The sequence below is a fragment of the Malaclemys terrapin genome, chromosome 14, assembly GCF_027887155.1.
Source record: "Malaclemys terrapin pileata isolate rMalTer1 chromosome 14, rMalTer1.hap1, whole genome shotgun sequence".
Lineage (NCBI taxonomy): Eukaryota > Metazoa > Chordata > Testudines > Emydidae > Malaclemys > Malaclemys terrapin.
Genome location: NC_071518.1, coordinates 20,253,892 through 20,266,796, shown reverse-complemented (window position 1 = coordinate 20,266,796; position 12,905 = coordinate 20,253,892). Strand labels below are relative to the sequence as shown.

General features: G+C 39.2%; 1 protein-coding gene across 1 annotated transcript in view; it reads left to right on the top strand.

Annotated features, from left to right (window-relative positions):
- Positions 1-590: 590 nt before the first annotated feature.
- The window catches only part of GPATCH1 (G-patch domain containing 1), a 35,094-nt gene continuing 22,779 nt past the window's right edge, over positions 591-12,905 (top strand). Inside the window, exons 1-9 of the mRNA XM_054049098.1 lie at positions 591-681; positions 4,506-4,640; positions 5,000-5,085; positions 5,806-5,966; positions 6,313-6,410; positions 6,579-6,628; positions 7,074-7,316; positions 8,914-9,061; positions 10,348-10,427. Coding sequence (XP_053905073.1) covers positions 603-681; positions 4,506-4,640; positions 5,000-5,085; positions 5,806-5,966; positions 6,313-6,410; positions 6,579-6,628; positions 7,074-7,316; positions 8,914-9,061; positions 10,348-10,427 — 1,080 coding nt within the window. The 5' untranslated portion in view covers positions 591-602. The remainder of the gene's footprint in view (positions 682-4,505; positions 4,641-4,999; positions 5,086-5,805; positions 5,967-6,312; positions 6,411-6,578; positions 6,629-7,073; positions 7,317-8,913; positions 9,062-10,347; positions 10,428-12,905) is intronic.

Below are 12,905 nucleotides of genomic sequence, written 5' to 3'. Positions count from 1 at the left end.
GAGTATGTTTTCTATTGTATTGCCCCATCTAGATTTAATCTTGTCAGGGGCAAGTGTGTATTGGTGGTGGGTGGGTTCTGCCTGCTTCTTAGCTTGGAAATATCCAGATGTAAAATATGAGCCAATGAATGATACATTTAAAATTATTAGGGTTATAATTATTATTAGGGTGCCCACCCATCCCTTATTTCAAGGGACTGTCCCTTATTTCATTGATTTGTCCTGGAGGATGTCCACCCATCCCTTATTTTAAGATGTACTGAAATGTTATTAAAACTGATCACAAGTTACATTTTAAACATTACAGTGAAAGTTGATGACAATTGCATTGTATGCCTGAGGGTGGCAGAAATATAAACTTGAGAGAAAAAGACGTGATACTTCACACCGTCCCTCAGCAGCCCCAGGGCTTAATGGGGGGAGGGCCCTGAGCTACAGCAGCCCCCTGGGGTTGCGGGCTCTGGGCACCTGAGGGCAGCCGAGAGCAGACTAAGTCCGAGCAGGCCGCAGGTTGCTCTGCTCCACCCCCCCACAGCGATGATGGCGCCCGCCGAGCGCCCCGCCTCTCTCACGTGACAGCGGCGTGGCGCCCTGGTCAGAAGATGGCGGCGCCGGAGGCCAGCGACAGTGAGGAGGAGGAGCTGGCGGGCTATGGCACCGCGCTGGAGCCGCTGCTGGAGGGTAAGGGAGCTCGGGGGGCACAGCCGCCCCGATCCCCTGGCTTGCGCGGAGGCGTCCCCCTAACTAGCCCGGCTAACGCTGCGGGCGGGCGGTGAGCGAGGGGCCTTGTCTCCCCGGAGCGCTCTGCCCACATGAGGCGGGGGAGTCGCCTTGAAGCCAGACCCAGCGGGGCAGCCCGCGTCTCGGCAGCCGCACATCCTGTCTGCTTCAGGGAGCCAGACGAGCAGCTCCTCTCCATGCCCGTCGCCTGGTCTGCGGCTTCCTTTTCGCCCTGTGTCCCGCAAGTCCCTTTCCCTGCCCTGCGCCTGGGAGAGACCCGCCCAGCTCTCCCCGGTCAGGGCCCAGTAAACACGGCCACCCCGCCTAGCCCGCGAGGTTCCCTCTCGCCGGGGGAGACAAGGGGTTGGGTGGGCGAATACTATGCACCGACGCTGTTGTGCTGCGGGGTGTTAATAGGGGAGGACAGGGTTGGCTCGGCCTGGTGGTTGGGGAGGCTTGATGTAGTAGTTCTTAGTGCACACTGCACAGCCAACACAGTCGTACCAGGGCAGGTCTACACTACAGCCAGGATCCACGTTCTGAGATCGAGCCACTGGCTGTTGATTTAGCGGGTCTACAGAGGACCCGCCAAATGGACAGCAGATCGCTCTCCAGTCTACCCCTGTACTCAACAGAAGTGTAAGATAAGTTGACAGGAGAGTTTCTCCTGTCGACCGACCGCGGTAACTCTACCTAAGGTACGTCGACTCACGTAGCTGGAGTTGAGTAGTGTTGGTCGACTTAACACGGTAGTGTAGACATAGCTTTAGGGGGGAGTGGGTAGTACAGATGATAGGCTAAGAGCTGGCAAATGTACAAAACAAACAAACTGGAGGAGCTGCAGGGGATTCCCTTCTAATCTTTGAGGGCTTATTTACACTACCCACCAGATCGGCGGGCAGCGATTGATCCAGTGGGGGTTGATTTATTGTGTCTAGCATAGATGCGATTAATTGACCGCTGAGCGCTCTGCCATCGACTCCAGTACTCCACCAGAATGAGAAGTGCAAGCGGAGTCGACGGGAGAGGGTCAGCTGTCAACTTACTACAGTGAAGACACTGCAGTAAGTAGATCTAAGTAAGTCGACTTCAGCTGTGCTATTCGTGTAGCTGAAGTTGCGTATCTTAGATCAACCCCGCATGGTAGTGTAGACAAGCCCTCAGTTACTGAAGTCTCAGGTGTTACTTGTTGCAGTAGACAGGTTTCAGAGTAGCAGCCGTGTTAATCTGTATCTGCAAAAGACCTAAAAGTCGCAATATTACAACAAAAAAACTTCAAAAACAGACTCCAACGAGAGACTGCTGAATAGGAATTAATTTGTAAATTGGACACCATTAAATTAGGCTTGAACAAAGACTGGAAGTGGATGGGCCATTACACAAAGTAAAACTATTTCCCCATGCTTATTTCTCCCCCAATGCCCCCCCAGTTCGTCATATCTTCTTGTCAATTGCTGGAAATGGGCCATTTTCATTACCACTACAAACAGTTCTTTTTCTCTTCTGCTGATAATAGCTCACCTTAACTGATCACTGTCGTTATAGTGTGTATGGTAACACCCATTGTTTCATGTTCTGTGTGTGTGTGTGTGTATATATCTATATCTACATCTTCCTACTGTATTTTCCACTGCATGCATCCGATGAAGTGGGCTGTAGCCCACGAAAGCTTATGCTCAAATAAATTTATTAGTCTCTAAGGTGCCACAAGTACTCCTGTTCTTGTTGCAGTAGGTGGTCCTCAGTTTTCAGACACAAGTGTGATTAAGGCCTGGGTCTGCACAAGGATTTTGTACAAATTCGATTACGGTTGTGATTTTGTTTACCGAAATAGTTATACCCGTGCAACTCATAATGTGAACACAGTTATGCTGGTATAAAGATGCTTTATGTGAGTATAGTTTATTTCCCTTCATGTACAAGGATAAGCTAGACTACTTGTACTTCTTTAATAATACCAGGGTTGTTAAAGCTGTACAAATTTTGTGTGTAAACAAGGCCTAAGTTGACAGTATCTCTTTTAACAATGTCACTGCTAGGTCAAGTTCTCAAATGACTGTGCTTAAATGGAACATCAAAAATCCTGGCACCATTGAAGCACTAAGGCAGGCTTCAGTTCTCAGTACATTCAGACTGTTTCAACGACCTAGAAGTTCCATGCATTTCTGTAAGGCCTTGTTGTTGGTGTTCAGATTTTTAAAAATAAAGCTATATTATATTTATTAAAGTTGACCTTTTTTTTTTTTTTTTTACTTCTGTACTCCGATAACCAAAAACACTGTGCATGGCTGATACAAGACTTTTGTTATAACAGAATTATATTTCTCATAAATGTTGGAATAGAACTGATGGAAGTAAACTGTGAAAGCTCTCATTGTTGTTTAATTAGACAGATAAAAGTAGAAAGCAATTAATGGTTGTAAAAGTTAGACTCTATACAGTAAAATCCCCCTGTGGTTTGTAGTGCTTCTTACCCAAGGAATAAATACAGTGTTGCTCATTTAATACTGTTTCTTATTGCCTTATAAGGTTCAGGGTCAATACTTTTTCCGTTATATCCAGTTTCATAAAACTGCCAGGCAGCTGGGTGTAAATAGGCATCCTAGCATCAAAAGCACAGAGTGCATGTAACCAGCTGTGGGTGGGTGGGTGTGCATGCATGTACATGCACAGGTGCACTGGCCACATGAATGTTTAACCTTCATCCCATGTATTATATATGTACAGTATTATATTTCAATGGTAAATATTTGCATAATGTAGGAATCCTGCCCTTTAAAGGCCATGGCAAGAGTTTTGAGGCCTGATCTTTCAAACACTTAATGGTGGGTAGTGTTGAAGTCAGTGGGCAGAAAGCACTGCATACAGCAATTTTTCAATTGTCCGTCCCTGAGAATATAAATCTCTTGGAGAAATGACAGTATTCTACATGTTTTTGCCAAGCCAAGCACACTTTTGGTTTTCAGTAAATAATAATGAGTTTACACACAACAATGAGTTTACACAAAAAGGAGATTATATATACACTTTAAAAGTGCTTATTATGCAAATCCCTCTGTTCCCTTGAAGTCATCTTGTTAAAGTGTGATTTCAGCACAGTTAGTTGTATAAAATATTTCAAGGTCCATGATCCTGCAATAGATTGCATGCAGCAGATGTTTGCACCTGTATGGAGCCTCATTGACTTCTCTTAGGGGGATGGTGCTATTACAAGTGTTAACTTTTGGCAGTGTCATGCAATTGAAGTTCTGACCACTTAAAGATAGCCCTGACTTTTAAAGATCCTGTTGACTGTTTGCAATGATAATGTTGTTAGTTAACCTCTGTCTCGATTAATTTCAAAATTGGATAGTTATATTCTGCCTTCCAAATTCCTAAAGCTTCAGTTGGATATGATGTTAATAAAACTTAGCAATTTTCATAATGCTTTACAAACAATGCTTAGAGCACCCTCTAAAATAGGAAAATAAATATTATTCGTCCCATTTTACAGATTGGGACATTAAGGAGACAGATAGTTTGTGGTTTGCCCACAGCCATGGAAAAAGTTGGTGTCAAAACTGGGATTAGGATTTAGAAATTCTTCATCACTATTTTTATTTTCTTATTCTCTCAGTTCCTGTTTTAAATAGCAGCATGTAGTGCTGACATGCACAGTTGACCTGCTGTCACTTTCCTCTTTAGAGTTGGCTGCTATTCCTGTGGGGAACAAATGGTTACTGAGAAGAGTGGGGATTTGATTCTCTGTTCGGGTTAACTCATTTTCCTGTTTTTTGTATTTGTAGGTGAACGAATTAAGAAGCCAGTTCCTCTTCAAGAGCAGACTGTTAAAGATGAAAAGGGACGATACAAACGTTTTCATGGAGCATTTAGTGGTGGTTTCTCTGCTGGCTACTTCAACACTGTTGGTTCAAAGGAAGGTCAGATATTGTGTCTGAAACTAGTTCCTCTCATGGAGAAGAACTGTAGTAATAATTTGTCAAAACATAACACTATTACATTTGTTTTTGGGAAAACAAATGTAAATTGGTATTATGTATTTTTTTCTGCTGATGTTCACTGTAAATAGTTATACTTTTCTATTAAAATGAACATCATTGAAGATGCTACCGGTGGAATGCTCTCCTTATGGATGCATCACGTTGTGTTGGCATGTCCTTAATGTGTTTCTGATTAATAGAATGGCAAAATGGCAACATATTACCTTTTCCTTGATGCGTTCATACATTATATTAGAGTTTCTTTTTATACATTTCTTAAAGATTTGCTTTCTTTTAAGGATGGGCCCCTTCAACTTTTGTGTCATCACGTCAGAAGAGAGCAGACAAAACAGTCCTTGGACCAGAAGACTTTATGGATGAAGAAGTAAGTTTACAAAAATCATACAAAAAGTTGTGGCATGACAATACTTCAGATGTTTGGGCATTTTATCACTTTGTATATTGTTGCATGAATTTATGTAGATATGGATAATAGAATCATTTTTATTGTAGATAGTACTAATAAGAAATGTGTAAGAATGATCCATTATTTTAAATTTTCATCAAAGAACTTATTTAATCTTGTCAGGGACAAGTGTGCATTTGGTAGTGGTGGGTTCTGCTTACTTCTTAACTTGGAAATATTAGGATGTAAAATATGAGCATCCCTAGTTTTGCTGGCATAGTTTTGAGGGCTGATGGGTGTAGTTGGGAGCAGTTTCAGCCCTTGAATGTTTGTAGGCAATTTAAAAACCCTATTTTGTTTAACTAAGAGTCTTCTAGGTAGGACCTGTTTAAAACAAACAAAAAGAAAAACCTTACGAAACAGAAAGCAAACAAAACTTTATAGGTCTCCATTATAAAGAAACATATGTAAATAAAGACTGTGATTTTCAAAGGTGCTTAAGGGGAGGTAGGTGCCCAATTCCATTGAAATTTAATTAAAGTTGGACACCTCACTCCTGTCGGTGCCTTTGAAAACCCAGCCAAAATAAAGGGCATAAACTCCAGGTTTTCCTTGGATGGTCATCTTTAATATTAGTCTATATTTGAAGAAAAGTTATTTCTAATTAGAATTTTTCCATTTTGTGTGTGTGTTTTTCAGGATCTAAGTGAATATGGGATAGCGCCTAAAGAAATCACGACGACAGATGACTTTGCTTCCAAACCCAAAGATAGAATAAAAGAAAAAGCTAGGCAGATTGCAGGGGTAACTGCATCCATTCCAGGAGCCACTGCACTGGATGATTTAATAGCACCAGCAAAGTGAGTAGATATAGCGCCTCATCCCCAAAACATCTATGCTGTATTGGCAAGTAAAGGAATATCTGACTACTGCAGTTAGTGCAAATTACTGCAAAATATATAAAATTGCATTTTCAAAGGGACCTCCACCTGCCTTCTTGTTTTGCACATGCAAATTTGCGCACACTGTCATTTGCAGTTCTGCATGCAAGGTACAAATGATAATACATGAAGAATTGTGCTTACAGAAAACTGCTTTGAAAATTTGGCACATACTGTTATGAATTTATAGCTTTCAGGAGCTTCACTATGAATACTTTTAAATTAGGCTGTCAGCATAAATGTTGTGTTCTTAATTTTCTCTTAGAATAACTATTGGTGTTGAATTATTGCGAAAAATGGGCTGGAAAGAAGGACAAGGAGTTGGACCTCGAGTAAAGAGAAAGCCACGCAAACAAAAACCTGGTATGTTCAATTAAGTTTTGAGTCATGGAAAATGTAGAGTTTCTAGTCTTCTCTGTGCTATTGAGAAGATCTTATAAAAACCTTTCATTTGCTCTGTGGTTAATGTAACTAAGAGAAACTTACTGAAGAATTGTAACTTTATAGTATGGTGCTGTTATGTCTTTACAGATCCTGAAGTAAAAGTATATGGCTGTGCGCTACCACCTGAAGGGTCTGAGGTATTATGCAGGCAAAAGTTACTGTTTTTATATAAAAAACAGTATTTGTAAGTTATATTTAAAGTATAACTTTCAATATATGTAAAAATGTATAACAAAAAAAATGACTAGAATACAAATATTTGTAGTGTTGGTCCCAGGACATTAGTGAGACAAAGTGGGTGATGTAATGTCTTTTGCTGGACCAAGTTCTGTTGGTGAAAATGACAAGCTTTCAAGCTACACAGAGCTCTTCTGAATATTAATGGTTGGGTTAAGGTAAACCTAGAACAGCTCCTTTTCTAGTCAGGCATGTGAAGTGATATCCGTATGTATTTAGAGAACTCTTAAGCTTTTTCAGAATTGGACTTCATTTTAACTAAATGTTGCTGTGGAACTTACATTTTTATACTGCTGTACAGAGTTTAATGTTTGTTTATTGTAGTTTACTTTAACTTTGTAAAAGGATGAAGAGGATGAATATCAGCCAGAGAATGTGACATTTGCACCCAAAGATGTAATGCCTGTAGACTTGACTCCTAAAGAGAATGTCCATGGACTTGGTTACAAGGGTCTAGACCCCACCAAAGCATTGTTTGGGGTTTCAGGAGAACACCCCAGTCTTTTTACTGATGGTTCTGAAAAGACAAGTAATCTACTTGGTGATCTGAGACATAGTAAAGGAAGAAAATTGGGTATCTCAGGCCAGGTAAAACATTACTGTATATACTGTGTTGCAGTGCCAGTTATAGGAAATAAATATGTTTGTCTTAAAATCTCTCTAAAATGGAATTAAAACAAAGTTTTAAAGCAAATTGAAAATACCATTTCTGTAATTAAAAATACTTTGTACTACTCTGTTCCCTTCTCTCTGAGAATCTGAAAGAGATCATGAATTAAATCTTAATAATACCTTGTGATATGGGATAGTAGGAGTATATCAAATTTGAGATGGAAAACTAAGGCACAGATAGGTAAAATGGACCAAACACCAAAAAACAGGGTCAGCCTGAATCTTGAATTTAATATATTTTTATTGGTTGAAAGAGGCAAGGATCATTGGTTCCTATTACGTTATGCATGACATTCCAATATTAATATTGTGATTGAAATAAATTGTGGGAGAGTGGAATAAAACAAATGTATACAGTACTCTCCTTTTTTACATTGAAAGTACTCTTAAAATTGCAGTAGAATCTGCAAGGGCCAGATGCTATGCTTCCTAGTCCGTAATCAGGCAACACTTCTGTTTAAGTCCATGGCAATTTTTGCTGTAAATGTAGATATTTGTTATTACAGTGTTTCATATTCTCAGAGAGCCAGGAACAGTAGAAAAAAAATGACACTATCTTATCAATGTGAAGCAATGCTTTCATTAAATGTTCCCTTTCATAAGGTAGTCTCTTTTTTTTCCTACTGTTCCTGGCTTTTTAAGAAATAAAATGTAGATAATTTGATTTTTATTTCTCCATGAGATGGAAAATACTCAGAAACTGTAGAATGATCGCAAGAAACTTTGTGTGGTTTGAGAACAGGACTGGAAGGCAGGTTATCTTGCTTCTGTTCCCATTGCTAACAGGGCTTGCTATGAAGACATGGTTGAGTCCATGAAGCTTCTATATGGCTTAGTTAATGGGTGTAATGTAATAATATCATGATGAGTGTGGTGTAAGTAAAAATGAAAGTGAACTTTAAATTTCTCCAATTGGAGTAAAATGAGCTTTTTGTGAACCAAAGATGTTTAATTTTTGGCCATTTCCTTCCAACACTAGGTTCTGTCAGCTACATTCAATTTCCCTTTAGCACTATGCCCTGTGATTCATGTTTTCACACAGGAGAAACATTGTCAAGTTATGTGATGTTTGGGGAAAAAATAAATATGGTCAAATATGGTTGTATTTATTCCCATTACGCTGTTCTTCTCCTCTTTAAAGGCTTCCTGCCAGCATATTATTTTCTTCCTTTAGAGGTCAACTAGTGCCGTTCGTATTTAGATGGCAGGATACATTGTTCAGTGTTATATAGCTAATCCTGCCGATTATAAACCAAACATGCCTCTGACATAGTGGTCCCAGTCCCTCTCTGCTGGAGGAGCTGGAGGACACGCTTGCTGTTTTGATCATTGGTCTCCCATTTGGCAGGGTATAGTACTTGCTACATGAAAGTTACTAAACTGGTCCCAAACATGTAATTTTAATTTCAGAGACAAAATATACATATTCTGACATGTTACTTTTTCAAGACAGAACTGTTAAATTTTGACACTGTAGAATTCTAACCATTTTTAATTTAAAAAAATTTTCTAGGCTTTTGGTGTAGGAGCTTTGGAAGAAGACGACGATGATATATATGCTACTGAAACATTGTCAAAATATGATACAGTTCTGAAAGATGAGGAACCTGGAGATATGCTGTATGGTTGGACTGCACCTAAGCAGTATAAAAACAAGAAAGGTAAGAATTATAGATAGATCTGAAGTTTCAGTATAATTATACTTAAAATGTATATAAGAATGCTAACCTCTGTTTCCCAAATATGCTCATTTATAAAGGATTGATATTTTCTAGCCCTGAGATCTCAATATTTCACCTAGTTTCCTCCATTACCGTTACTTATAGTTCAAAAGCAGATTAAATGGAAAACTTCTGCTTTCTTCAGTTTAGTCATGTATTTATCTGAAAAAAAAATTATTTTTTTTTGCTCCAGAAAAAATAGTAAGTGAAAAGCAAAACCACTATAAAAATACAGATGATGTTAAGAGAGCTTATTCCAAAGTTGTCCATGGCCAAGGTATAAAATATTATATGGAAAAAATGTTAAATATCGTGGTTGAAAAGCACTCAAAAGTTAGGAAATGCCAGGATGAAAGTTGCCTATGCAATAGATATGAAACTAATTAGCATTATACAGCTCAAAATTACTACGAAAGAGGGCAGTTGTAAGAGGAAAATAATTACCACTAATAGTGATGATAGTTCACCACTAACATTAGTGGTTATGGTTGAAAATCTCAGAAATACTGTGTGCACTAGGTTAGAACTAATACTAGACCGTGATAACTAACACAGTAGTTTTAATGTCAGAAAAGATGCATGACTATTTAAGAATCCTTCAGTAATTTACTTGCAAATATAGGGTCTGATTTTGTCGCTCTTACTAATATGGGCAGTCTTGGAGATTTGAGTGGGGCTGCTCACATGAGTAAGTGCTGTAGGATCACGTGTATCATGTTGCCATGTATCATGCAAAGCAGCACTTGGTAAAGTACCATCTTTGGATTTAATGTAATGTACATACATAAACTTCTGAATTTCTTTCGAAATGAAATTGATTCCATCAACATTGGCTTGAATTTGGTTCCATCAACATACATAGTGTATAGCCAGTCACAGCCGTGGAGGCTTTGATGGATTCTGAATGAGATAGGCATGCCTCAGGGATTGTTGTTAAGCAAAAATTATGCAGGATATGAAAGTCAGTGGTAACTTTTGCATATTCTATTTGTATTATACAATGCATAGTAGTATTAGATATTGCTGATCATTCACAAGTTGAGAAAAACTGTAAAGGTTTTTAATAAGGAATTAAAAAATATCAGGACATACTAATTAAAGGATGCTGTATCAGAAAATAGAATCGTTTGAAATTATTTAGTTAAAAAATTAAAGTTGAATATCCCTGTTTATGAAGTTAGTTGTTGGCTTTGAAAGTTATGACTAATTCTGTAATCATTTTATAGGAATGGAGAAAGAAGTTAGATATATTGGCAAAATTCTGGATGGCTTTTCCTTGGCTTCTAAATCATCAGCTCCAAAGAAGGTAAATAAAACATAATTTTTCTCTTAGCAAAAACAACTGTTATAATTTTGCCATCTTTACGTGTCTAAATATAGACAATAAGTAAACACTCATATGTCAATAATAATCAAATAATTTATGAAGGAAAGTTGTAAACAAGCCTAATATAGATCTAAAGAGTGATATGCAATTTGACTGAGCTCCTTTGTTATTACTCTATTCTACTGCATTCATATTGTGTCTTGTAATAGGAATAAACTTCTTGGTAAGCAACAAAGGTATCCTAAAGAGTCAAAACTATAGGTTTTCAGGTTGATAATACAAACCTGAAGTTTGTCCATCCACTAAACGTACTAAATACATTCAGAGCTGCTCACTACTGTTTGGCAGCAGTTTGGAGAATTGGTTTTAGCAAGAATAACATATATATTCTGCTTGTCTGTTGTTCAAACATAACATCATATTTTCTTAGTGACCAAGACCTCTCAAATTCACTCGTAATGACAAATTTGTTTTAACCCTATTTTTAGGACTTAATTTTAAATACAAGGGCTGGTCTACACTGGGGGGGATCGATCCAAGATACGCAACTTCAGCTACGCGAATAGCGTAGCTGAAGTCGAAGTATCTTGGATCGAATTACCTGGGGTCCACACGGCGCGGGATTGGCGGGCGCGGCTCCCCCGTCTCTTAACGAGACGCGATATATCGATCCCGGATAAATCGATTGCTACCCGCCGATACGGCAGGTAGTGAAGACATACCCCACGATGTATTGGTATAAGTGTAGAATGGGGTAAAATCCAGGCATATATAAAATTTTGTGACAGTATGCTTTTCCTAAAGAGGAAATAGAAAGAAAAATCCACTTAGTATACTTCACCATTAGGAGGCATTGGGATATCTGTTGTTTGTTGAGGACTATTCTTTTAAGAGATATGAAAACAGAATTTCAGTGGAGGATACAAAGGTATTTTAGAAGCTTAGGGAAACTATTCAACTTCTAAAATTTAACGTTTGAAAGTGCATGTATCACTGCTCTACAGCCAAAATGCTTCTGAAATAAATGTAGTCAAACTTTATTAATTCTGGGTCACTGAGAACGAAAATGATGCTTAAAATTGTTGATTGGCTCTAGTTTTCAAGATATGCTATTGGGTCAGTATATACGACCCTTGACTTGGGAATGGCGGAGGATAAGTGAGTTATAAAGGGAAGGGATCTCAATTTAAACCAGAAATGACTAAAATACACCTTTGACTGGATCTATGAATAAATCTATGACTGGGTTTGGACAGTACTTGCTTTTTAGGCAAAACAATGAATGATGCAATCTGAAGCTGGTATTGGGTCATACATGATATGAATTGCATCATGTTATTCCTAGAAGTCATGGATGATGCAATCATAACGAAGCTTACATCACTCTGCTGAACAAATTGCCCTATATCAGCTCTAGAAATCATCCAGTGTCGTGCTCTCTTCTTTGTCAGTGTTTGATTTTGCAAAGGGACACATTTCTGTTTAGCCAAAATGAGCAGAGATGCCTCGTGCTTGTGTGAACAGTGCAGATAACTTCTGCTATGTTTGTAGTGAAGTGACTTTTGCATCACAAGTATAACCACTATAGTTATGAAAGCCTATCACCTTTATTTTGGCTGCAAAATTGGAGATCAGGACAAGAGGTGGGCCCCACACATATGCTGCAACACTTGTGCAACAAATCTTCGCCAGTGGTTGAACAGGAAAAGGAAATCTATGCCTTTTGCAGTGCCAATGATTTGGAGAGAGCCAACAGATCATACCAGCTATTGTTACTTCTGCATGGTGTCTCCAGTTGGGAAAGGTGTGTCAAAGAAGAAAAAGTGGACTGTGCATTATCCAAACATTCCATCAGCTATACGCCCAGTACCCCACGGAGAAGGACTGCCGGTTCCTGATGCACCAGAATCATTCTCACTTGAGTCAGAGGAAGAGGATGAAACTTCTGGTCCTGAACCATCAATGTCACAGGACCCACATTTTCTCCCATCCTCCTCCTCTGAACCGCACCTCATAACACAAGGTGAACTGAATGACCTTGTCAGGGATTTGGCACTACCCAAGAGTAAGGCAGAGCTGTTGGGCTCCAGACTACAGCAATGGAATCTCCTGGCAGGTGATGTTAGGGTTTCCATGTTCCGTGACAGTCAAAAGGATCTTGTCCCATTCTTCTTCCTGGAAGGTGATCTTGTAGCCTGCAACAACATCGATGGTGTGATGGCAGCCCTCAACATCGTTCACGATCTAGATGAGTGGAGACTGTTCATTGATTCATCGAAGACGAGTCTTAAAGCTGTTTTACTGCATAATGGCAATGTTTTGCCATCAAGTCCAGTTGGTCATGCAGTCCATATGAAGGAAACCTATGACAACATGAAACACCTTTTGAGGTGCATAAACTATGACCAACATCAGTGGCAGCTTTGTGGCGATTTGAAGGTTGTTGCTCTCTTGCTT